The sequence below is a fragment of the Penicilliopsis zonata genome (assembly GCF_001890105.1).
Source record: "Penicilliopsis zonata CBS 506.65 unplaced genomic scaffold ASPZOscaffold_30, whole genome shotgun sequence".
In the NCBI taxonomy this organism is placed as follows: domain Eukaryota; kingdom Fungi; phylum Ascomycota; class Eurotiomycetes; order Eurotiales; family Aspergillaceae; genus Penicilliopsis; species Penicilliopsis zonata.
In genome coordinates, this window is record NW_019208936.1 from 95,345 (window position 1) to 123,025 (window position 27,681).

Here is a 27,681-nt window from a genome sequence, read left to right on the forward strand (position 1 = left end):
AATTAAGAACTATAAGAATTAGGGGGGGGGTTTATAATGCGGGCGGTGTGGATGATTATAGGAGTAAAAAATAATTACCTTAATATATAGTATTTAAGAATTCCACAGTGCATGGACGGCGGCTAACAGTGACAGAAAAAATTTTTTCTGCCACTGTTGGCTGAGGTCCGTGCCCAGTTGACGCCACCTATATCCTCCTCTCGGATGAGACACGCAGTTGCCTGCGGATGAATCATCTTGCGCATATAGTCCACATCTTTTGTTTTAACACAGGCAAGAAAAGCCTTGACTAGATTCACTGGGCTTAAATTTTGAATAGATGACATCGAAAATGAGATGCAAAGTAGGACAGTGGAGAGTAGGAATCTACCTTTAAAAAGTAAAGACATGTTGTATAGAATATTTCGCGTCAGTCTGTTGATATTTAAAGGAAAATACTTACACTAGTTACACTAGTAATGCAGTCATCATAATTAATGGTAAACTACCACTTAATAAAGCACAACAAGAGCATGACCCATGCAACCTTTTTCACCTTTAAGATGAGGGGTAATGGTCTCCAATAACACTACTGCTATATATATAATATTTAGTAAGGGCAGCACCATTGAGCAAAATGCTTTGGAGGCTGACTGGCTTAATACATTATGCTATATATAATATTAGATTTTCTATACATTTGTCTAGGCTAACAGGGATCTGAGCACTAGAAAATATAGCCTCTAGGGGCTGCATATAGCCAGAAACATATAGTTAGCATGGCTGAGCTTTATAGGTAAATGAATAAAACCAGAATATAACTAGATCTATATACCTAAAGCTAATATCCACGCATTTACTGTAGCTATTAATATATTGTATTCATGTCAAATACGTCAGACTTTAAGAGATATAGAATCAATTAGAGGTGTGTTTAAAGCTGAAATAAATTAAGAAGCATGATATCTATATCTAATGCTACAAAAGCTCTTTTTATGCCCAAGACCTATCCTTTGCCAAGGGCCCTGAACCAAATAGTACATTGCCACTAGGCGTCCTAAGAGCTTGCCGTTTGATCGCAAATAAGGTATATATTAGAATAACTTCTAAACAACCTAATACATGTGCTAGTACCTTAATATTCCAGGGGATGACTGCAGTGAAGAGCTAAATAATCAATATAACAGATACCGGCCGTTGACACTGGCAGGTATTGATATCCTATCTACTATTTAGTATTAGGGCTGTACGGCTTGTTCAACAAGATAATCACCTCCATCTCTGCCCTTGTCGACCCTTTACCCGCATGCAAACAGGACCATCCCCACCGAAGCCACTGATTGCAAATGGGCACTAGGTGTTGGATAGAATGATAATTACCTGTGTGGAGATGACTAGAGGGTTGTATTGGCCCTGAGGCTAGGGATAAGCTCAGCGGAATGATCAATGATCAAGCTATCTAGGCAGTGTCCTCTAACAGGTTATTATCAAGCAGATTCTCTGTTTAAGCACTAACTGAGCTTGAACCATTCCTAGTGTTTAGCGCTAGGATTAATATAAGGCTAGAGGTGTCTATAAAGTCCCTTCTGATACAAATAGTATTATGTCCTTAGTTAAAAATAGATATTCTGTGAGTAAAGCATCTACCTATATTTATAATGGTCTTGTATTTGCGCATATCAGCCTTTTAAATGTCGGTGGCTTCCAGCGCAAACAAGGACTTGCCGAATTCTGTATGCAAAAATGATGCCATCGTCATGGCATTTCGTGGTGTATTAATTGCCCCTGCGCACCGAACATCTATGAGGGTTTCCAAACGAGGAAAGTAACGGTACAGAAAAGCCCAGATATTGGCGGACCGGAGCAACTGTCCTGAGTCAGTGAAGTAAAGAAGATAAAGTTAGGATATCTTGAGTTTGCTTTACTTTAATGGATTCCACCTTTCTATGGGAGCTCAGAATATGGAATGATATGGGTACACTGAGTGCGTATATCTAAAATCTGCTCTTGCTCTTCTGCAGGGAGCTTATTAGCCTTAGTCTCATCATATATGCCTGTAATAACACGCTGATTATTACCTTGTGAAAGGCAGGTTGCCTTCAGTTTCTGTTGGCCACTTCTTGGCTGGCCTTTTTGCCAAGCCTGTTTCATGAGAGGTTCTCCAGAGCTTGACAACGATACCTCGGACGCAGTAGGTGTTTTAGCTCCAGTAGCTTTCACTAGAAAAAGAAGTGTTCAGCATAGGTGGGTAATAATGAGATAATAAAACCAACTCCTTGGGCTAGGACCCGGATCCCCTCGTCATCACGTCCCAGCACATCTCGTATCAAGTTTTCTCGTCCTTCCCCCCGAGACCATCTAGGCATCCTAGGATGATTTTCATTGTGTAATCCTGCTCACTCTTCTTACTATATGACTAGGCTCGTGTTCCAATCGCTGCGATTCCTGCAGCAGCAAGCACGTCAAGCTCAGGGTCAATCGGGTCCCTTTGGTCTGTTTCAAGACGCGCCACTTTCGCCTCATGGGCAGCCTTGGCGGCTCCTCTGAGTGGCTGTTTCCATTGAGTCACTTATATGATATCATATAACATAAATAGACTGGTAAATAGTCTAGGGGAGCGCAAAGATGTGCTTTGGAAGGGTATAGGAGTGAGAGTGAGAAAGGTGAGAGAAGAGAGGGTAAAGAAAACAACCACTCTCCATACTAGATATAGATCTTTAGTAATCAACATGGCTATAATTAAGTAGAATGAATATATGGTGTATTTTATCTCTTAAATTCACTACCCTTAGATATGACATACTTCACTGCTAGATGTTTCTCTAAGGGATGTTTATACTAGCTAATTATCTTCCACAAACTATTTCAACCTTAGTCTAGTTAACATGCAACGGACTTCATCTTTTCAAGTACGATCCTTATTTCCTCGGCAGGTCCAGTTGACTATGGTAGTCTGGCATACAGAAGATATTTCCTTGGCTATGGCTACTGGCAATTTTAGTGGTGGTTCTATTATAGAGTATATACTTGATTAATATAATCTCAATCTCTACCTGCTCTCCTACTCCTTTCTTCTAGATTCTTCAAAGTTATTACCCTAATTCTATCAATATCTACTCTAATCCCTAGGTAAGCTGACTATTAGCCCCTACTATCAACCAATCAGTAAGCAAAGAGATAATCCGCCCCCATTCAGGATTCCGATGCCATTGGCCAGGTCGGTTGTGTTGTCAGAGTGTTATTATAACGATAAGCCCATCCTCCGGTCCGCTCGTCAGCCTCGATTGATTTCTTTCTCTCGCAGAGAGCGACAATGATCACTCTGGTGGCTATTGCAGGCCTGTACCTGCTTTATAAGCTTGCCTGTTTCCTCCGCTTCTACCTGATCGGCCGTCGCACCGGGTTCCCGCTGTACATCGTCCCAATCTTCTCGCAGAGCCCCGTGTGGAAGGTTCTCGGGCCCATCTACCAGCCTGTCTTTCGCAGACATCTGCCTGAATGGATCGCTAACCGGCTGGATGTCGTGACACACGGCTGGGACTTTCGCCTGAAAAATATACTACATGAACAGCTGGGGAGTGTGTTTGCAGTCGTCTCCCCGGATGAATGCACTCTATGGTGTGTAGTGATTGAATCATTGTTTCTATCATTGATTGATTCCAGTCAATAGGATCGCTGATCCGACCATCGCGTCTACGGTCCTCCAACGACGCCAGGACTTCGTCCAGCCGCAGGTGGTTGCCGATGTGCTCGGTTTCTTTGGAGACCATATTTTTGCGGTACATTTACTCACTACCATTGATCATGATACAATGAAAATGATCAGAATGCTAATACCTATATACAGGCCAATGGAGAAACCTGGCAGCGGCATAGGAAAATCATCGCCCCCCACCTCAATGAAACGGTGATGGAAACCGTCTGGAAGGAGACTCGCCAGCAGGCCGACGCCATGGTCCAGTACCTGACCGAGCATCCTGAGAGCGAGACTCTCAACGGACTGCGGAGCATCGCGATCAACGTTCTCGGCGAGACCGGGTACGGGCAGAACATGCCCTGGTCGCCTGATTTCGCGCAGAGGCTGGACTCCTCCACTGACCACGTATCGGGGCGGCTGGCTTACTTCCAGACGATTGCGATGGTCACGGACCGGTTCATTCAGGCGGCGCTGATCCCGGGGTGGATGAAGACATTGCCATTTATGCCGCGACAGTTGCAGGTGCTGGGAAGGCAGATGAAGCGAGTGCCAGGATACATCCAGGAGATTCTAGCCGAGAAGAAACAGAATGCAGACAAGACACGGCATAGCTTTCTCGACATGCTGGCCCAGTTTGTCGATGACAACAAGACCGAGAATCAGACGACGGAGAAAAAGCTCTTCCTCTCCCAAGACGAGATCAGCGGCAATCTCTGGATCTTCACAGGTGCGGGCTTCGACACAACCGCCAACACGATGGGATACGCTGTGCTCCTCCTGGCCGTGTATCCGGAATGGCAGGCTTGGATCCGAAGGGACTTGGAAGGCCTCAAGAACGAGGAATGGAAGTATAATGATGTTTTCCCCCACTGCCAGCGGATAATAGCTTTGATGGTAAGCTATACCATACACTAGATACCATATTCTATGAGAAACTAATGATCAGTTGGAAACCCTCCGGATCTACACGCCTGTCCCACACATCAGCCGTTGCGTGGTCTCGCGCCAAACCATCGTCTCCAGCACAGGCACGCACGTCCTGCTGCCATCGCTGAATGTCTTTGTCGCCGGCCAGAGCCTGCACAACGACCCTGCCATCTGGGGCGACGATGTCCGCCGGTTCAACCCTGCGCGGTGGATCAACAATGAAACAAACACACTCATCCCGCCGCCCAAGGGTGCGTTTCTGCCCTGGTCTGGCGGTCCGAGGGTGTGTCCTGGAATGAAGATGTCTCAGGTGGAATTCGTCGCTTCGATAGCCACCTTGTTCAAGACTAAACGATGTGAGCCGGTCAATGGGGGGACGACGCTACAGGAAAGACAGCGGATCTTACAGGCTGTTATGGAGGATTCGGCGCCCAAGTTGACGTTGCAGGTTAGGGATCCGACACAGGTTAAGCTGAGGTGGAGTGATTTGTGAATTAATAGAATATATTCAATATTAGGGTTTAGGGTTGAATATTTAAAGTAGATTACAGAGTAGATCTACTTGTAGTTCTTATGACCTTACTTTATTCAGGCATCCTACAGGCATATTCTCAACTAATCAGTCTGAAGTCGTGCAGGATGGGATTATTCAACTAGTATGTGTCCACCTCTTCATAATAATATACTAATGCAATGATGAATAGTGATTGCGAACAAGGCAGTGTATATTCATTCCTTATCCGAGATAATGATAATAGCTAATCCAATAAGTGTACTATGTAGAGTGAAGGTGGAGATGGAGCTCTCTGTGGGTATAAGAGTGTTGGCTTGATGGTATCATATGCCCTGGCAAGTAGTCTATAGTAGTTGACTGGTGAATATAAAACCACACTGACTCTCAACCAACTAACCCGTCGAGTAGATTGGGGGCTTAGTATGGATTAAAAGATACTAGGAATATCTCACTTACTTAGGATAATAGAAACGAATGGCATTACTATGGATATTTCTATAATATAATTGAGGGCATGCTTGTTGTTCAGTATATATCGACCATCCTCTACTGTCTATCTATCTACAACTATTCGATTAGTGCAGCATACTTACTAAAAAAAGGATCACTCTTCAACCTGCCTAAACAAGTCTCCTCAACCCCTACCATCACCTCCATCCCGCCATCCGGCAGCGGGGGAAGCACGAGTTGAAGGCCATTGATACAGCCGACATGAGGCACACGCACCGCCTCGATCCTGCCCAGCATCTGCCCCCAGTGAGCAGTATACACGTCAAACGCAGCCCACGAGGACTGCACGCAGTTGAAGCCGGGCACGTCCAGAAACGCCGTGGGAACGAGTCGATCCACGTCTTCCAGCCGGTCGACCAGCGTGACCACGTCGTCTGTAAAGTGCTTGTCTGCGCGCAAGACCGCCTGGCGGATCTTGATGGCCAGATCGGCCAGGGAGAGCGACGCCAGCATGTCGCGAATGGGACACGACACGGCGATGTACTCGAGGAAGCAGCCGAGAGTGTCCCGATGGACGGGGGGATGGGTGCGACGGCGGCCGTCAATGGCGATGTTGAAGACTGAGACCGGGTTCTTGTCCTGCAGCGTTTCCAGCGGCGATTGCACCGCCATGACGGTGCGCCAGAGCAGAGCGGACACGGCATCGTTGGTAGACACCCAGGTCTGGTCCGAGGGTGTCGTCGCGTTGGCAGGAGACGCATCTGCCTTCAACATGGCCAGGGATTCGGGAGAGAGATAAAACACCTGGCCGCGGTGGTTGGGCGAAATCATCTTTGGCGGAGCTTCCGTCGGCGTGAAGGGCAACAGTGTGTATTCCGGATGGTCCTCAACTCGGCCATGATTCCTCCCCGACGGTCTGGTCACTTGCTTTCGGTCTGTCCAGATGGCGTCAGGAAGTTGGATCGGATCAGGGATATCTTCCCCCTGGGCAAGCCGGCATCCCTCCGCCCAGACATTCAACCAGGTATTGAAGGAGACACTGTCGCCTGCCATGTGGAGAATACACCAGGTCAGGATGAGGCCTCCAGGGATGAAATTGGCCTGCACAAGAGAGATAGGCAGCTGTTGTTCGCCAGCAGACGGCCACACGGCGCGACAGCACAGAGTGTCGGCATCCAGGGCAGCGACGGGGAACGACCTGGCCTTCAATTCAGAGTACGGGTAGAAGGAGTCGCGCAGATCCTTGACTGTGATGACGGTGTTCTCATCGTGTCTCTCAAACTTCATCACTCCTTTCTGGCCGCATTCTGTATCGGGGACAGCTCCACAGCCCACGACGGGGAGGCGGGCGATCAGCACGTCATATCCCGCCTGGAGAACGCGGGCAACATCATCGGGGTTGTAATTCTCTCCTGCCAGCTGGAAGGGAAAGACATAACGAAGGTATCCTTTGGGGCCGATCCGCTCCAGGGCCGTGAGTTGGAGGAAATCTTGGGCGTCCATTTTGCTGTGGAGGGAAAAGTGATGTTGTATGGGAGGAGATCTCTATTAGTCTTATTATGTTATTAGACTATCCTTATAATATCCCTGTTGTTATCCTTGCAATTAACCATTTTAATATCCATGTTATCCTTGTTATCCTTGTCATCCTTGTTATCCTTATTATATCCCTGTTATACTCCGTATACTGCCAATATCCCTGTAGTATCCTTTTAATTCCTCACTATGTTCTTTACAATCCTTTGTTCCCGGCTCTCTTAGTCTGTTAGAGAGGGACGGCTTGCGCGAGTCATGCACCAGTCTATTGGCCGCATCCCTGCAGGATTACGCACACCCTTGAATCTCAGGAGAGCCAACAGTTCCTGCGAGTCAGTTAAAAAGAGTCAAGCCCAGCTTGTGAAGAATGAGTGCGGCAAGTCCAGGCGAGGAGGCATGGTAGATCCAGCTATCCGGGCCCTCTTTGGGCCTCCGCCATCCGACATCAACCTCGCGGCCAGCAATGTGTCGGTCAACAATGGCGCCGTCATTGCCATGGCCTGTGTTGCCGTCGTGGCGTTGATTCTGCGCTTCACAGCTCGAGTGCTCCTCCGGAACGCCCTGCTGGCGGATGATTGGGCCATCATTGCAGCGCTAGTACGTGTCGCCTGTTATCTAGTCTTGAAGATGTTGTGTATACTGACGGAGACTATCTATAGCTCTGCATCGGTGGTACGACAGGGCTGAGTGTGGCAGGGGGCACTGTGGGTGCTGGAAGGCATGTTTGGGCTGTGACGTTGGAGGAATTGGTGCATCTATACAAGGTAAAGAAATCAATATCCTGTCATCAATGACGATAACCCTAACCCTAACCCTGAAGCTTCTCTTTGCGTATACCTTCCTGTATGCCTCGGCCGGCACCTGTACCCGTCTGTCCATCCTGTTCTTCTATCGCCGCATCTTCTCCCCGCTGGAACTCTCCTTGCGCGTGGCTCTGATCTGCGGCGGATTCCTGACGCTCGGCTATCCGATCATTGTCTGGGTGACAATGAGCACTTCCTGCCGCCCGCTGAGTTTCTTCTGGACGCAATTCAGCGGGACCCAGGGCGAATGCATCGACATCAATACCTTCTTCCTGGCGGCGGGGATCCTGAACATGCTCAACGACTTTGTCCTTCTCGTCATCCCGTTCCCACGCATCGTCCGGCTGCACATGACCGTTCAGAAAAAGGTGGCCATCTGTGCCATTATGGCGGTGGGAATCTTGTGCGTTTCCCTCCGTTCTTCTTGTCCATCAAGTCATACTGACATTATATTCCAGCGTCTGTGTCGCGAGTATCGTGCGAATCCACTATCTCTCCGTCTTCATGCACGCCCTCGATGTGACCTGGCTGATGGGCCCCGTCTTCATCTGGTCTACCATCGAGCCCGCAGTGGCGATTGTCTGTGCCTGTCTGCCTCATCTCGCACCACTCGCCCAACTCGCCCATCGATCCATCCTCGGAAGCCTTCATTCGGAAACCCACACTGGACCGCCGAGTAGACAGAGTAGACAAAGGCCGCTGAAAAGGAATGCCGACGACGAGGTCGGCCTGACAACCTATCCGAATCGGTCTCGGAGCACACTCAGGAACACTCAGAGCCGTACAACATAGACTTTCTTCATGTTCACTGGCTGAATCATTCTAGAAGCTGGAGAAAAATTCATCACGAATCAAGCTATTGCTGTGGTAAGCGTAGATGCGACGGACCGCCGGATATCACTACAATGCTTATCTGTTGCTGATCGTCGCTCACGGAAAAAGTTAATATTAAATTCAAGGCCATTATTACTCCTCCCGTTTTCTGACTATAATCTGACATACTAATTTGGCCCTATTTTCCCTTCTAGCAGTCTTTTTAGGCTCAATTTTGGCTGTTATATCATTATGGCTAACCATTATTCTTCCTTCACTAGGTGTAATATATTAATTGTTTACTCTGAACTGGAACACTTTTGACCCCTATTCCAAAACTACATCAATCGCCCCTAAGAAGAACTTGTTTAGATGCCTCAGCGATAGTGTTGGCGTCTGGACAGGATCCGTATCCTGAATCCCCCCACTCCCCATGTCTTGGCTGTGGATGCGGGAACACTTGCCCCGTCTACAATATTCAATTGGTGGATTATATCCACATGTGGGACATGGTTGGTTTTATCCTGTATATCCGCCAAACCTAAATAGGGATTCCTCGTTTTTCCCCGGCTGCTAGTGCAGTTCTAGGCTTGGCATCTACCATAGTAGGTGGTGATTGGCCAGTGCTAAGCGCATGCTATCCACATGGTTCATATCAGGTTAGACAAAAGCAGTCTATGGGGAAGAAACTAATACTAATTCATATCAGTGCCTTTCCAGACTGAAACATCTGTTCAGAAAGTACTGGAGCTAAGATATTAATATGGCAGGTGTGTAGGAGGCCCAAGTAGTGCTCATGAATATAATAAATAGGTAGGTCTCTTAGTCTATAGACTATATGCACTTATGCAGCTAATCAAGCTGCGCGAGGCTATGGTTAATTTTATAGAATTAAGGAGATAGCACACCTCTTAACCATAAGATAATAAGGATTATTTGACAAAATCTTGGGGGGCCACTAGACCGCTGAGCCACTAAAAATGTCCAGACATTAATTAGGGCTTTATATGGTCATATATTCTGTGACAGATTAGTATGGTCACTTATCCTATGATAGTTTATATAATACCTACTCTATGATGAGTATATATACATTAGTTCATAGTCTAGGTCTTAATAAGGTGATTTATACTTTATAATTAGTTATACTTTACTATTATTTATGCTTCACTAAATTATCTATATGATGCCTTAGTAGCCTCTTATATATTTACTTGAACTTTTTATAAGCAGAGTGCTGTTAGCTCCTTACCCTATATTTATTCTATATACATAATGGGGAACCCCTAAAGGTACTCTGGTGAGGAAACTGGAACACTTAAACTCTGCTATTTAATGATTATAAGTCTGGGGCGTATAATATAATAGTGTGTGATATCAGATACGCCGTATCTGATATCACTATGTGATGACTGGGTCCTACCTTGCGGTTGACTGCTAACCGCGAGGAGGATAGTAAGGTAAAGAAGGCTATTAAATAAAAGGAAGGATCCCTTAGATCCTTTCTTAGATCCTTTAGATCCTTCCTTATATTCTTTAGCCTATAATAGGGGTTAAGGAGTGAGCTCCCTAACTAGTATATAGAGTATAGGAAGTAATAGATAGCTAAAGGGTAATTACTCCTATATTAAGTTTTATATTTAATAGTATATCTTATTAAAAGGATTTATCCTATATAAGTAGGAGGCTCCTTTATGCTATTAAAAAAAATAAAGAAGCCTAATAAATAAAAATAATAGTATAGAAGAAAATAATTATAACTAAGAGGAAGAGATATAAAAAAGAAAAGATAAAAAAAAAGAAAGATATTTACTTAAGATACTCTAAAGTTATTAAAATAATAGTTAAAAACCACTTAGGAAAAATGCCTAATAAGGACTAGAATATTAATACCTTAAATATTAAAGAAATTATATAGTCCCTATATGCCGCCACTAAGGGCCACCCCTTAATAATAGTTATATAGAAACTAGTATAATAACTGTAGGTCTAGAACACTAAAAACTAATAATAGTTAGTAAAAGCTAAGATATAAATAAGAGAGATATAAGCTTAAAATAAAATCTTATATTAATAGCTAGTAAATATTTTAACTACCCTAAAACTAGGGGGCACCTCTTTATATAAAGATAAAAATATATTTATTATAACTAATACTATAAGGAGGATAAATCTAACCTTATTAAGTAACCTTAATAAAAACTCTCTTAAGCTAAGGATATATTAAAAAATCTCTAAAATTAACTAGATCCTAAAATATAATAAAGAATATTATAATAAAGGGGCTTATAAATGGCTCTAAAGGGTTAAAGAATACTTTTAAGATAAGGAAGTCCTTTATTAGAAGTATATAATAGAGAAAGAGAAGATATTAGTAGTAAAAGGGAAATTAAATAAGAAAGCCCTTAAATATTAGTATTACTATTAAAGTATAATTAATAGTAAGATCTAGGCGCCTATTAAGACCTTAAAGGAATTTAAGAGGTGAATTTATAAAAACTATATAAAATATTTTAATAATAAGAAATAATAAGAGGCATTTAAGAACCTTTTATAAGAGAAATAAATAATCTAAGTATATATATATAAATTTATTAAGATCTTTTACTATATTAAATCACCTCTTCTAGTAAATATAGTTATTTATTAATTTATTACTAGAAGCTAAAAAAATCTATAAGAATAATAAGTATATAAGGCCCTTAAACTAATAACCTTTCTAAAAGTTATTATAAAGTTTATCCTATTTAAGAAAGACACTATAGTAGTATAATATATTAAAGGAATAAGTAGAGCTTATACTAATATAATAGATATTAATTAGCTAAAAGTACTTAATATACTTTTAAGTTATCTATAGTGATTTTTCTTAAACCCTATAAGGGGCTATAGCCCATATAGATCTAGTTACTTTAAGTATAAAAAAATAAGATATCTTATATAAGACTATTTTATATAGAAGTAATACCTAAAGTAAGAAGCTAAAGAATAATCTATAATAATTAATAAAAATAATATAGAGGTAATAAAGCCCCCTAAATTTAAGGCTCTTATAGTTATTAGAAGTATTAAAGAGCCCTTTAACTTAAGAAATAAAAGTAACCCCTAGATATAGAGAAATTAATAAGTTATATATATTAAGTCTTTATAAAAGCTGACACTAATATTATTAACCTCCTAAAATCACCTTAGAAAAGGATTTAAATAAGAAAGATAAGAGTATATATAGTTATAAGAGCCTATCTTAATATAATTAAGAATAAACTAATAATCTTTAATTTATAGCTTAAATATAAGAACCTAGAGAAGATAAATATAGAAAGCATAATTAATTTAGGGTTCTTAAAAACCTTTATAAGTAATTATATCTTAAGAAAATTTATAATTAAACTAGTTATATAAAGTAGTACTAGGTGACTCTATATTTTACTATTTAATAATAAAGTAGTAGTTATTTATTAATATTATAATATTTTTATATAAATAGAGACCTAAAAAGGGATTATTAGCCCTTAAATTATTAATAACCTTAAATATAATATTATCCTTAGAAGAGACTAGCTAAATTAGGAAGACTTAATAATAAAGTAACCTTAATTATAAATAATATTAAGAGACTAGAATAGTAATTATATATTATATTTAAAGGATATATAATAGGAAATCTTAGAGAGGCCTTAATTAAATATTATTAATACTAGAAGGGCCCTTTAGGATCTAAGGAAAATTAAGAGTTATAGAATTCTCTATATCTTTTAATAAATAGCCCTAAGTAATAAATAAGAACTATATAAGAATCTAAGGATTAAGGTAATCTTATAGAAATATAATATTTTTTAATAAGAACTTATAGACACCCTTCCCCCTAAATATAGGATAATATTGTGATATTCAAAAGCTAATTCCTCTAGAAATCTCTATTCTATTACTACCATGGGTTAGAGAGAAGATATCTATATACCTCCCTTTAGCTTATTAAAAGCTGAGCAACCTAATAGTGATAGAACTCTATAAAATTAATTAATCTCTAGTATAGAGTAAAAACTCTATATAACTACTCTACTAGGGTTAAAAGATCTTATATTATTAATAAGTAGATACCTTAGTATTCCACTAAGGTGATTCTACTTATAGCTATATAGGAGTTTATAATATTATTTACTTATAATATTATATTCTTTCTTATTTAACTAGAACTTTATTTATAAAGTCCTAATCCTCCCTTTAGGGCCTTATTAAGATAAATCTATTATTAATAGGTAACTTATAGATTTTATTTAATAAGGGCCTATAATTAGTAAATAAAGACTTATTCTTTAATTACTTTATTAATTATCTACTAATTAATAGAGGGTCACCTAGTCCTAGATAAGGGTGTAAAATATATTTATAATTATTATTATTAGGTGACCTTATAACCTCTTTATTTATAATAAAAGATATATTTTTTTATTTATTTATTAATAATTCCTCTTTTACTTCTCCTCTTATTATTATTACTTCTTATAACTATCTTATACTAATAGCTTTTAATAATAAATTTAAGAACTCTAAGTCCTCTATCTAGTATTCTTATTATAGGTCTAATTATTCTTATTAATTATTAAAGGCTAAATATTTAGTATCTCTTAAGACTCCTTTATCACCTACTAAGAAGTCTTTATCTTAACCTTTATTAGGCTCTTATTATTTAAAATAAGTTACTAATTATAATAGTCTAGCACCTATTACTTACTATAAATTTATTAATCTAGAGAGTAAGATATAGTTAATAATAATAAAAATTAAACTTCTCTTAGAGGCGCATATAACCTCCTTTAATAATTATAAGCTTATTTATTTATTCCTTATTATTTATATATATTAGGACTTCTTCTAGAGTAGCTAAATATTAGTCTTAAGCCATATATTAAAGCTCTCTACTACTATTATTTTTAAATAAGGACTTATAGTAGCTAACCCTTATTTAAAATATACTTATAATAATAGTCCCTAAACTACTTATATCACACCTTCTATTAAGGAGCTTAATAAAGATAAGTATTAGATTTATTATACTAAAGTATATATAAACTATCTCTTTTATAATAAAGATATTAATTATAACTTATATTTATTTCTTCTAGGTTTTTTTATTGCCAGTTGCTAATATATTATAAGTATTAATTATAATAGTAATAAAAAGTAAAGGAAGAAGGATAAGTATAAGAAATAATAAAAAAAAAAGAAGATTAAAAAAAAGAGAACTTTATTATTTACTACTTTTATTACTTTTATTACTCTTACTACTTTTACTACTAATCTAATATTAACTACTATACTTTTTATTATTCTTTTAGCTTTATTAAACTTATTATCTACTATTAATACTAATGCTACTTTAGCTAGCTTATAATTAAGTGCTCTTATTATCCTAATTATAGAGGGGGCTTAATTAACTTCTTATTAAACTATTCTAGATTCTACTCTCCTAAAAGTATCACTCTAGTATTTAACTATTTCCTATAAGGATATGGCGCATTATTTTAGGGAGTTTCTAGTTTATTATTTTAACTTTATAGGTTAAAAAGTTAAGGAGGCTATAAATACTTATTAAAAGAATTTAATTAATAATTTTTTTTAATTTATTAATTATAATAATACCCCCCCTATTATTTTATTCCCCTTATTAAATATTAATATTAATAATTTACTAAAGATTTATTAGGCTATTATTAATATATATTAGTGAGTAGCCACCTTTAAGGCTTATAAGGGTATATTAGTTACTACTACTGCCACTATAAAGGAAGAGAAAGAGAAGAATCTATAAAAAGAGTATCTTCTATATATAAAGAAATATTATTATAAGAAGTAATTAATATTTATATTCTAGAATATTATTATTAGCTCTTTATAGCTAGTCTCTTTTTTTTTAGTAAACTCTATAATAAATTTCTTCTTAGTATCTTTTAGTACTCTTTAAGGGGTGATCTCTTTATCCTTTATTTATATAATTAGGTATAGGCTTTTCTCTTTTTTATTTTTACCTTCTTACCTTATCTTATAATTATTTAGATAACTATTATAAATAGTTTATTAAAGTTAATGCTATTTTAGGTATTAGTATTCTATAGTCTAGGGTTAGTCTTTTAATTATTATTATTACTATAATTATCTTTAGATATATTATTATTAAATATTATTTTCTTAAGTGTCTCCTATTTAGAGGTGCTTCCTAAGGAGATTAATATCTTCCTCTATTAATCCCTTTATTATTAAATTATTATCTTTATTAGGGGGTTTTACTTCTTTTATTATATCTTTTATTAAGCTTTTTTAATTATATACTTTATAATAGTACTATTATTAGTATTCTTATTAACCTCTCTCTTCTTTATTCTTAAGTATTTTTTTAAGTATTTTATTATCTGTCGCCTCTTTGCTGCTTTCTATTCTTTCTTTATTATTATTAATAACTTCTTATAGAAGAGTAGTAGTGGTTTCTATTCCTCTAGGATTTTCCTTATCTTAATTAGGTACTATAATATAATATCTTATTAGTATAGCACCTATTATATTGCTACTAATATCTATAGCTAATTTAGTTTATCTACCTTAATAGTAATTAATTACTAACTATTAATTAAGTTTTATAGTACTTATTTATTAGATTCCTTAAGGATATATATATTTAAGGGGTGCGCCTTTAGTACTCTATATAGACTAAACCACTTATTTTCTAGCTTTTTTAATAATTTATTCTTAATCAGCACCTAGTTATCTTTTTTAAAGTCTATTTTTACTACTAAACTATTATATACTATTTTTATTTTTATTATATAATTTAATAGCAGCTTATTTACTAATAATTAAGTATAATTAATATATTAAAGTTATTCCTTTACCTCTATAAGGTTATTATTCACTAATCTCTTATTATTATTATTTAGGATATAGGGGTTAATATTATATAAGAGGTAGAAGGGGCTTTTTCCTATTATTATATAAGTTTATATATATATAATAAAAAAGGCCTATAGAAGGTATTTATCCTAGATCTTTATTAATTTTCTTATAATATATTTTATAAGTATTTAGCCTAAGAGGTTATTAAGATTCTTAACCTTATTATTTATTTATAAGTAATATAGTATTATTATCTAGTGCCTTATTTATAGGATCTTTAAATAGTATTAGACTACTACTACTAATAAGTTTAATCTATTATTTAATAAAAGTTTATAAAGGGCACTATAATTTATAAAGATTTTATTATATAAGAATCTAGTAATTATCTTTATTATATCTTCTAGGACTATGTGGGCCATTAGCTAACCTATTATATACTTAATTACTATAATAATCTATTAATTACTATTAGGAGTTAATAATAGGGGTTTAATTAAGTTAATAGCTCACCTTTTAAATAGTAGAGCTATTATTAATAGGCTAAGGCATCTATATTAGAGGTCCTCCTATAAGCCTTATAATACTTAATATATAAGATAGTCTTAGATATATTATTTAATATTAGCCTATATTATTAGTTACTATCTTTAAGGCTAAATAACACCTATAAGTCCTAAGTATTTAAAATATTTAAATTTATTATATATTTACTTAATAAAGTTAGTATAAAAAGAGACTAAAAGATATAATACTTTATAATTATTATAGATATACTTTAGCTTATTATTATTCTCTCTTATTAAGTAGAAGTTAAGAGCCATCTTTTTAATTATATATTAAAGACCCTAGTATATAAGTACTTTATTTATTATTAAGTATATTACTATACTTTTTAGCCACTCCTCCTTTAAGTAGTCTTAAAGTGCTAATAAGGAGGCTATAAATATTTATTACTATTCTTATTAGATTATATCCTTTATTTTATCCTTAGGCTTATTTTTAATAAAGTTAAGTTAATAACTAATAGTATTAAGGATAATTATTTTAGTCCCTTTTTAATAGTAAATCTTTAAATTATATTTATTAAACTTATTAATTTACTATATAAGTCTTTTAAAGTATATCTTTATTATTAATAAATATTATAAGCTTTTATAATCTATAATAATAGTTATAGTAGTATTATTTTTAATATAGTAGTCTTAAGTTTATAGCACCTCTTTTATTATAAGTAGCTTTTTCTCTTATATTAAGTAGTTTTACTCTATTAAAAATAACTTTTATTTATTAAATATAATAGAGTAGTTAGCATTATCTTCTACTATTTATAAAAAAATTATATTAATAGCTTATTTAGAGGTATTTATCTTAATATAGAACTCCTTCTTATAATCTAGTAGATAAAGTATTAAGGTAGTTATTAGGGCTTTCTTTACTACTTAAAAGATAGCCTTATATAATATAGTCTATATAATAGGTTAAAACTTTTTTATGTGTAATTTAGTATTTAATTTCTTTAATAAGTTATATAAGAGTATAATAATATATATAAACCCCTATATAAATTATTAGTAGTAAATAGCTAATCTTAAGAATTAGTAAACCTTATAGATATTCTAGGGCCTTAGCTAGTTTAATACTACTTTAACTTTCTTAAATATAGGTGATATTTAGCCTCTTTTAATAATATACCTATAAAACTCTAGTTTCTTTATAATAAACTTATATTTTAATATCTTAATATATAATTAATACTTTTTTAAGATAATGAGGACTAGGTTAAGGTATTAGTAGTACTTATTAATATTCTTAAAGAAGATAAGAATATTATTAAAATATACTACTATAAAGTAATTAATATACTTCCTTAAGATATAATTTATTATTATCTAGAATATTACTAATATATTATAGAGACTAAATAATATAACTAAGAATTTAAATTTATTAAATATTATATTAAATACTATTTTCTTAACTAAGCTACTCCTTATTTATACTTATTAATATCTTAATAAAAGGTTAATCTTTAATATTATCTAGCTTCTACTTAATATATCTAATAACTCTTAGATCTAGGGTAGTGGGTAGCTATTCTTAACTATTAAGTTATTTAATACTTAATAGTTAATATATATTTACTATTCTCTTATTACCTTATAAATAAATACTACTAAAAAGCCTTAGAGGCTAGTAGAGGATTAAATAAGCCTCTTTTACTTTAGGTCCTTTAATTATTAAATTAGTTCTTTAAGTTTTTCTTATAAGAGAGAGAAAGGGCTAATATTAATAGGTATAGTATTATCTATATTAATATTATATATAATATTTTATTTAGGTAAGAGGGCTACTATAAGTTCTTAATAAAAGATATTATATTTTTAGAGGACTATCTTTATCTTAAGGTTTATATATAGCTTATGCTTATCTATAAGCTTAATAGTTTATTAAAGAAAATAGAGGACACCTTTTAAGTTTATTTTATATAATATATATAGTATATATTATATTAAGATTATATTAATATATAGTATAATTATAATCTATTATTTAATATTTTTTAAAAGTATAGAGAATTATTTACCCTAGTGGTCCTAAAGGATCATCTTTAATTCTAACTATTTAATAATAAGATTAGTAGCCTTTAGCCATATCTATCCTAAAATAATATTATATTTAAGGTTATTAATAATCTAGATAGGGGTTATTCTTATCTATCTACTAAAATATAATAGAAGATATACTTAGTATATAGTTAAAATATAGTCACTATTTAGTAATATTATATCTAATTATATATCTTTATTATTTTATTAAAGTAAGGTATAAATAAGTTTTTAAAGTATTCTACTACTTATAAAGTTATTAAATATTTTATTATTAATTATATATTTAACCTTTCTCTTCTCTTATTCTCCTATATTAATTTCTCCTCTAAAAATTAGCAGCCCTCCATCTAGGGCATTAATTTATACTAATATTATTTAGGTTTTTAATTTTTATTTTCTTTATAAGGGTAATACCCCTTAAGGGTCTAAGGTATTAAGGAGATTAATATTAAAGACTATAAAAGCCTTAAGTATTTATACTACTAGTACTTCTAGTTCTAGTAGTTAACTTTATTTTTCTTCTTTAGGGCCTTTATTATAAAGGTGATTATTAAAACTTTATTTAGTTAATAATTCTTTATATAATATTTAGGTTTTTTATATATAAAGTAGAGCCCCTTCATGCGGGCGAGAGATTATTAAGGGTATAGAATATATTAATTTATAAGGGTAGACCTCTTAGGTAAGGTATATAATTATTCTAAAGTATTAATATTTATAATATTTAATACTTCTATTAGCCTATAAATATATTATATAGTAATAGCTCCTTTTTTATAAAGAGTAAATTTTATAATAACCCTAGTTAAGGTAGTTAATTTATTAAATTTATATGCTTACTACCCTTAGAGTTATTTCTAGCTACCTATAATAAATTATTAAATAAGTATATTTTCTACTAATAGAGGGTTAATCTAGTTTATGACCTTTACTAGTTTATAAATATATACCTAAATAGATTATTTTCCTTAGGTAAGGTTCTTATATACCTCTTAATAATATTCCTTATTAAGATGTTTAATATAGTTATTAGTAATCTATTTCTTAAATTCTATTATAATCTTAATAAAGATATAAAGCTTATTATTAATAGAGCTCTATAAATATCTTTATTACTTATATACCTTATTATTAAGCTTCTATTTTATTACTAGGACCTTCTCTCTATTAGTTATAAATTTCCTATATAAGACTTTTTTATTCTAGAAGTATTTATCTACTTACTATAGCCATTTTTAGGCACCCTTATCTTAATACTTATTTATATATTTAGGGATCTAATTAAGTTTTAAGATCTTTTAATAGAGGTGTCTATCTTAATTAGTAAGATTATTAATTAACTTCTAGTGGCTAATTTTAATAGTAGCTATTTAGAGGCTATTCTAGGGGCCTAGCTATCTAATAGTTATCTAGTAGAGGTTATCTTAAAGCTAGGCTACCTATATATAAGTAGTCTTTAGTTTTTAGACTAGATAATTTATCTAGCCTCTTTTATCTTAAAGTACTTACTTTAGGCATCTTAAAAGAGGATAAATATCTATTTTATTTACTTTAGTAGTTATAATTATTAAGAGGATTTTAAACACCTTAGGTAATAAGTGGTTCTATATATTATTAATAAGGTTTATTATTAACTTATAGTAGAAGATTAGGTCTTTTATTTACTTAATTCCTTTAATAAAGATACTTAATAATTTTTCTTTCTTTATTTAGAGGATCTTTTGTCCCTTTTATCTAGCTTTTAAATCTTATTAATCCTTAGATATTATCTATAGTATAGTAGTCTATTAGGGTTAATATAGGGGCTAACCCCTAATATAATATACTACTAAATATAATATTTAAAAGCTAATTCCTCTAGAAATCTTTATTCTATTACTATTATAGATTAGAGGGAAGGTATCTATATACCTCCCCTTAGCTTATTAAAAGCTAAGTAATCTAGTAGTAATAGAACTTTATAAAATTAATTAATCTTTAGTATAAAGTAAAAACTCTATATAACTGCTCTACTAGGGTTAAAAGATCTTATATTATTAGTGAGTGGGCACCTTAGTGTTCCGCCGAGGTGATCCCGCTCATGGCCATATAGGAGTTTATAATATTGCTCACTCACGATATCACAATATACTTAATTAATATTAGTAAAAATAATCTTATTAATATTAGCTTCTTCCCTCTCTTATAGGAAAAGCTTAAGAAACTTATATAATAACTAGAGGACCTTATATAAAAGAAACTAATTTAATTATCTTTAAGCCCCTAGAGGTTTTCTATAGTCTTTATAAAGAAGGCCTTAGGAGAATAATAAATATATATTAATTATTAAGTCCTTAATAACTTAATAATAAAGAATAGGTACCCTTTGCCGCGAATTTAAGAGTTAATAAATATAATAAGTAATAGCCTTATTATATTAAAAATTAACCTTTTATTAAGATATTAGTAGGTATAAATAGATAAAGCCTTTATCTAGAAAATAGTATTTAATATTATCTTTAGAAAATTTAAATTTCTAGTAATACTCTTTAGCCTTTATAATGTACTAATAATATTCTAAATAATAATAAATTAAGTCCTCTAGAAATATATTAGGTGCTTTATAGTAGTATATCTAAATAATATCTTAATATTCTTAAAAATAATAGATAAATATTATAAATATCTTAAACTAGTGCTTATAACACTAGAAAAGCATAAGCTCTATATAAAATTATTAAAATATAAGTTTATAGTAGATAAACTAGAGTTTTATAGATATATAATTAAATATAATATTATAATATTAATCTTAATAAAGGTTAAAGTCCTTAAAAACTGGCTATAGCCTATAAATATCTATAAGTTACACTAATTCCTAGGCCTTATAACCTATTACTAATAATTTATATATAGGTTTATATAACTTATTATATTACTAATAAAGATACTTAAAGAATTAGATACAGCACTATAACTAAAATGCTTTTAATCCTTTATATAAAATATATTTTACTAAATAATATTTATAACTATTAAGAATATTTTAAGTATAATATTAGTACTAATACTACTAAACTAAATAAAGCCCTTTATTATTAAGATAGATATATTAAAATAGGCTATTAAAATAGTCCTTTATTAAGAGGGAGATAATAAGAAGATATACTTAATTATATTTAATAAAAGAAAGCTATTACTAGCTAAAAGAAATTACTTAATATAAAAGAAAGAATTATTAGTAATAAAGGAGGCCCTCTAGTAATAGGATTATTATATTAAAAATAATATAATAATAATAGTTATTATAGACTATAAGAGCCTCTAATATCTATAAATAACTAAAATATACTTAAAGAGGCTAATAAGATAAATCTAAGAATTCTAGGGCTATAACCTAAAGATTTAATACTAAAAAAGGATAGAAGTAATTATCTTAGATATAATTAATAAATATCTAGATTTTATAAAAAGTAGGCTAGTAATATAAGTAAAAAATAATATAAGTAAATAATAGTAGAAAATCTTTATAACACCCTTAAATATACTTAGAGGGTATATAGAGAATAAATAGCTAAATATTATAACTATATATTTTTAAATAGAATAATTAAAAGGGATAGCTAGCCTCTAAAAAGAAATTAAGGTAATAATAAATAAGTTCTATCTTAAAAAGAAAGGTGAAAATAAAAAACTATATTAAAAATATAATAATAGTAAATAAGTACTATACTTAGAGATTTTATTCTATAAGGACTACTTATAAAAAATATATAATAAATTTAATTATCTAGAATACTTAGGACTTATAAGGGTCCTATAAACTAGAGTATAGTAACTAATATTAGTAAAAGATATTAAATAATAAGTAAAGAAATATTCTATATACTAAGTATTATAAAGATTAAAAAAAAGGCTCTAATAAGAAGCCCTAAACTTATTTCTAAATAAAGATATTAAGCTATTTAAATAATAGGCTATTAACCTAATTAGGCCCCTCCTACTAATACTAAATAAAAACTAATAAATAATAATAGTAATTAAATATATAATAGGCTAGCTAGTGATAAAGGTAGTCTTTAATATAATAAATAAAATAGTTATATAATTCCTCTATAATAAAATATATATAAAATATAGTATATTATAAGAACTCTTATTAAATAATGGGCCTAACCTCTTATTAATAGTTATATAATATTATATAGATCTCTTATATATTAAATACTAAATAATTATACTATACTACCTATAGATAAATAGAAAGGTTAAGAATTTTAATAGAATACTAGGCTAAATACTTATAAAATATATTATAAAGAAACTAATAAAAATCTAGGATAAATATATACCTTAAGTATTATTTATAATATATATATAAGTATATATAAATATAGATAAAAGCTTATTCTACCTCTTATATAGTATTAATCCTTAAATCCCTAATGATTCTATAAGTAAATAGATATAGAAGCTTATAGATAAACCTAATAAATACTTTTATTAAGTTAATTATATATAATTAATAATAAAAGAGCTACTACTTAAATAAGCTATTATAATAAAAAAGGTATATAATATAATCTTATAAGAAATAAGCTTTATACTAGATATCTAGGTTCTAATAAGAAATAAATCTTTATAAAAATTTAAGAGTAAGTGATTTAGACCTTATAAGGTACTAAAGGCTCACTTATTAGGTATATATATCTTATAAAAACTAGGCCCCTAAGACTAAATTATATAAAACTTAATTAATAGATAATAACTTATTAAGATAAATATAGAGAATCTAGATTAGCTATAAGTATTATCTACTTTATAAAGCGCCCTATAGTAAAGAGGTATTACCCTTTAGAAACTAATAAAAATAAAAAAGATTATTAAAGAGGTAAAACCACTACTACTCTCTTACTATAAACTCTCTATAATAATAAAGGCTAAATAGAATAAGGCTAAGAAAGAGAGGATTAAAAAAGGATAACTTAATAACTACTTAGACTAAATAAAAGGAAGAAATAATAATAAAATTATTAAGAAAATACTTATAAAAATATAAAGGAAAGTAATAAAGAGATAAAAATAAATAATAAAAGAATCTAAAGGTATAAAAATATTAGAAGAATTAGATAGTAATATTATAAAGTAAGAAGAAGGTTTATTTAATAAAGGGCCTAAAAAAACCTTATAAGGAATAATAATAAATAATAATAATAATAATATTAATAAAATAAATAAAATTTCTAAATTTAATAAATTATTTATAGTATTTATTTAGAAATAATCTATAATAAAATAGCAACTTAAAAGATAATATTAAACTAGAGAAGATAACTAATAATAAAAATAAAATAAAAGATAAGAATAACTAAATAAGAATAAGGTCTACTTAAGATAATAATACTTATATTATAATATATCCTAAGGATTATTACTACTATTATTACTAGTTAATTATAAAAAATAATCCTTAAGGATAGTAAGATAATCTTATAACTTACTAATAATTACCTTAATCTTAGAGATATTATTAAAATCTCTTATTATAAGGGGAAAAGGAACTAGGTTCTTTAGAGCTATCTTAATTAATATATAAATATAGTATATATAAGTATTGGGCGACAGCGGGGGATAATAAACCTTAAGGAAAAAAAAAGAAGATAAAGAAGGTAAGAAAGATAAAGAAGATTTTAAGCTTATCTTATCTTTTTTACTACTCTTTATCTTATTAGTATTAGAGCCCTTAATTATACCCCCTAAAGGACTAGCACCTCTATTAGAGGAGAAGTATAAAAGAGATAAAGAAAGATTAAGGCCTAAAAGTAGTAAAATATTATAAATAATAATTAATATATAAGGGTAAAAGGGGGAACTTATATTTAGGAGACTTATAGGTATTATTCTTATTAAAAAGGATAATTAGCCTCTTCTCTTTCTTCTTTACCTTACTCTTATCCTTACCCTTAGCCTTACCCTTATCCTTATCCTTATGCTTTAGCTTAGCTAGGATATATTAGTAAAAAAGAAATAATAGTAAGAGGAAGGAGAAATATATAGGTGAGACTATAAAAAAGACTTAATAATAATATAAATTACTTATAGTTAGAATTAAATATTAATAAAAGGTTATTAAAACCTATCTTATCCTTACTCTACTAGATAAGCTAGAGGTTAAGGTTTATAAGCTTACTTACCCTTCTTATCTATAAGAGTTAGGTCTTCTTTATAAGAGAACTATAATACTTTATCACTATAAATATTAGCATAGTTAAAAAGGGGGAGAGAAGATAATAAACTATATTTAATAAATCCTATATATATTCAGGGCCAATAGTATCATATTCCTATATGATTTGCACACTACCCAGCATATCTGACGTCAGTCAGGCCAGATATATTAAGTGAATAAAAAATTAGAGTATAATATTAACTATATTAGGCTTAGCTAGTTAAATAATAGTATAAATATATATAAATTATCCTAATTAGCAGCCTTAAGATTATTCTTTTTTATAATATACCTCTCTAATATTATCCTAACTTTATTATTATTTTTATTATCTTAATATCCTCTATATTAAGCATCTTAATAAACTTTTAATACTATAGGCTTATTAATATCTTTATAAAGCTATCTATAGGTATATAAGCTATTAAGATTTATTAAATCTTTATTATCCTAGCCTAAGTCTCCTGGCAAAGCTAGTGCTATTAGATATTAATATATTAAAGCTTAATATATATAAATAACATCTCTTTTATAAGTAGGTTAATAATCTATTTATTATTATATAGAATACTTAATTAATATTTTATATTAAATTTAATAGATATAAATAATTATTTTTATTAAAATAGCTTCTTCTTTATATATAAGATTATAGTTAATTTAGCCTCTATAGTTAATATTATTATAGTTTATTATTTTAATACCTTCTAATCTATAGGTCCTCTATATAATAGATAGATATATCCTTATATACTTTTATAATTATTATTATCTATATATATTATATTACTTATATATATAAATACTAGATAATCTATAAGTATTTAGCTAATTAATAAATTATTTATAAGGCTCTCTACTAAGTATCTATAATAAATAATTAGGAATCTTATTTTATATAAATATAGAATTACTTATTCTATAGCTTTAATATACTTTACTAATAGATTTAATAAGAATTCTCTTAATTTATTTATAATTTAGGCTAATTCTACTCTTATAATAATTATTATATAAATAAGTAATCTTACTAATTCCTAATAGTATTATATTTAACTTTATATTATAGTCTTTATATTCTTAATTAAATAATTAACTAATATTAGTGTCTATAGTGATTTATGATCTAGAAGCTTATACTTTATAATAATTATTATAATATAGGCATTTTAATATAACTAAAGTTTCTAGTTAATATAGTCTCTATAGATTTATATATTAAGGAATTATTTAAGTTCTATCTTATATATCTAATAGATACTATTTAGTGCTTTACTAAATTTATTTATATATACTTTATCCTCTTTAAAGTAAATAAGAATAAAGTTATTAATATATATTAATAAAATAAGCTTATTATTTATAAAAAGGTAGGGGTCTTTAGATAACTTTAGTCCTAATATTTTAAAAGTTATAATTAAATTCTTTTATTATAACTTTAATAATCTTTATAATCTATATAAGGCTTATATTAATAAGAGGGCTTTATTATCCTATATAAATCTAGGAGGTATATCTATATAAATCATCTTATTTAATAGACTATTAATAAATATATTAACTATATTATATTAATATATCTTTAGGTTAAATATAGTAACTAATAATATTAACATCTAGAATATTTATACTATAAGTATTATAGCTTATATTTCTTATATTAAGAAGGGCTATAAGTTTCCTTATATATATAATTATACTTTAAACTTTATTAAGTAATTATCTAAATTAAATTTATAGATAAATACTTATTAGAGTAGGATAATTATAGTATTATTTAATTATTTAATAATTTAAAATATTTTATATTTAGATAAGCTATTATATTTAGCTATTATAGCCTTAATAAACTAGTTTTTATATTAATACTTAAGTATCTTCTTCTAGTTATCTAGAGGTGGCAGTATCTAGCTTTAATATAGTTATTTATTTATACTTAAAGCCTTTAGGTCCTTAAGCTTTATTATAATTAATATACTAAATATACTATATATATTATTTAGTCTCTATATAGTATATATATTACTATCTTTATATTATTTTAGAGCTTTATAAGTTTATTATCCCTAAATTATATTTCTAGTATCTAGGCTTAGTCTTATTTTATAGTACTCTATATTATCTAGTTCTTAATCTTTATTTATAAATAAGATCCTTAATATTTATATTATTATTAGAGCACCCTATAGTTACTTATTTAACTATTTATTTAATTATTTTATTACTATTTATAACTATTATAGTAAACTTAATATTACTATTATTATATATATAGTCTATAATATTAGTATCTACTCTAGTATTATTATCTATAAAATAATTATTAATTCTTAATAGTCTATCTACTTATTACTATTATTCTTAAAGGGTCTATAATAGCCTTTCTTAAGGAGTTTTATATTAAGTATATCTTATTTAATTATTTATATAATAGCATCCTACTCTTAGGTATTTAATCTTTAATATATATTCTTATTATTAGTGCTTATAAGGTTATTAGCTTTAATTAGCTTATTTATTAATAATATTAATAGATCTATAAGTGGTTTAAGTAATATTATTTATAAAGTAACCTTAATAAATAAGTTATTTAAATTATACTTAATTATCTTATTAACTATAAAGTTATAATATCTAAATATAGTCTATTTCCTTAAGTTCTATATATAAATAATATTTAATACTAATTATTTAATAAAGTATCTAATTAGTGCTTATAGTTTTATCTTTTTTTTTTATAGTATACCTTATTATTATATATATATATAAAAGCTATATAAATAAGTATTAGCTATATTTCTTTTAATTATAATAATTATACTATTAATAAGCTTATTTAATTATTATCTTAAGGCTTTTTACTCTTAATCTTATATAGACATATTATTAAGTATTTATACCTTATAATTAATTATTTCTAGCTATAAATCTTATAGTATATTATCTTTAATATATAGGCTTCTTAATATCTTTAATATCACCTCTCTAGTATATTTAGTATAGCTATTTTATTCTATTATTCCTAGAACTATCTATTCTAATATTATATTAGTAATAAAGTAATTAATATCTTTAATTAAGGCCTTTTTATTATCTATATAATATATCTTTATCTTAATATTAAATTAATATTTAACTTAATCTTTAAAGTCTATTATTATTCTATAAATATTACTTTTATATTTAATATATTTAGCCTAATAAAATCTTATTATATTATTAATAAAGTATATAACTTAATTTAGGCTATTATA

The 27,681-nt window shown here is 30.2% G+C and overlaps 3 protein-coding genes across 3 annotated transcripts; 2 read left to right on the forward strand and 1 right to left on the reverse strand.

Annotated features, from left to right (window-relative positions):
* Positions 1–3,291: 3,291 nt before the first annotated feature.
* Positions 3,292–5,130, forward strand: ASPZODRAFT_105425 (hypothetical protein; the record flags this gene model as incomplete). Its single annotated transcript, XM_022720898.1, has 4 exons — positions 3,292–3,597; positions 3,650–3,758; positions 3,827–4,570; positions 4,623–5,130. Coding segments are annotated over 4 exons (1,633 nt in total), but the record flags the coding sequence as incomplete, so codon positions are not given.
* A 554-nt stretch (positions 5,131–5,684) lies between these two features.
* ASPZODRAFT_77072 (hypothetical protein) lies at positions 5,685–7,070 on the reverse strand (the record flags this gene model as incomplete). Its single annotated transcript, XM_022730151.1, has 1 exon — positions 5,685–7,070. The coding sequence occupies one exon, from the start codon at positions 7,068–7,070 to the stop codon at positions 5,685–5,687; it is 1,386 nt and encodes a 461-aa protein (XP_022576866.1).
* A 429-nt stretch (positions 7,071–7,499) lies between these two features.
* Positions 7,500–8,698, forward strand: ASPZODRAFT_77114 (hypothetical protein; the record flags this gene model as incomplete). Its single annotated transcript, XM_022730153.1, has 4 exons — positions 7,500–7,700; positions 7,763–7,867; positions 7,924–8,309; positions 8,365–8,698. 4 exons carry the CDS (start codon positions 7,500–7,502, stop codon positions 8,696–8,698), a joined length of 1,026 nt encoding a protein of 341 aa, XP_022576867.1.
* Between the last annotated feature and the right edge of the window lie 18,983 nt (positions 8,699–27,681).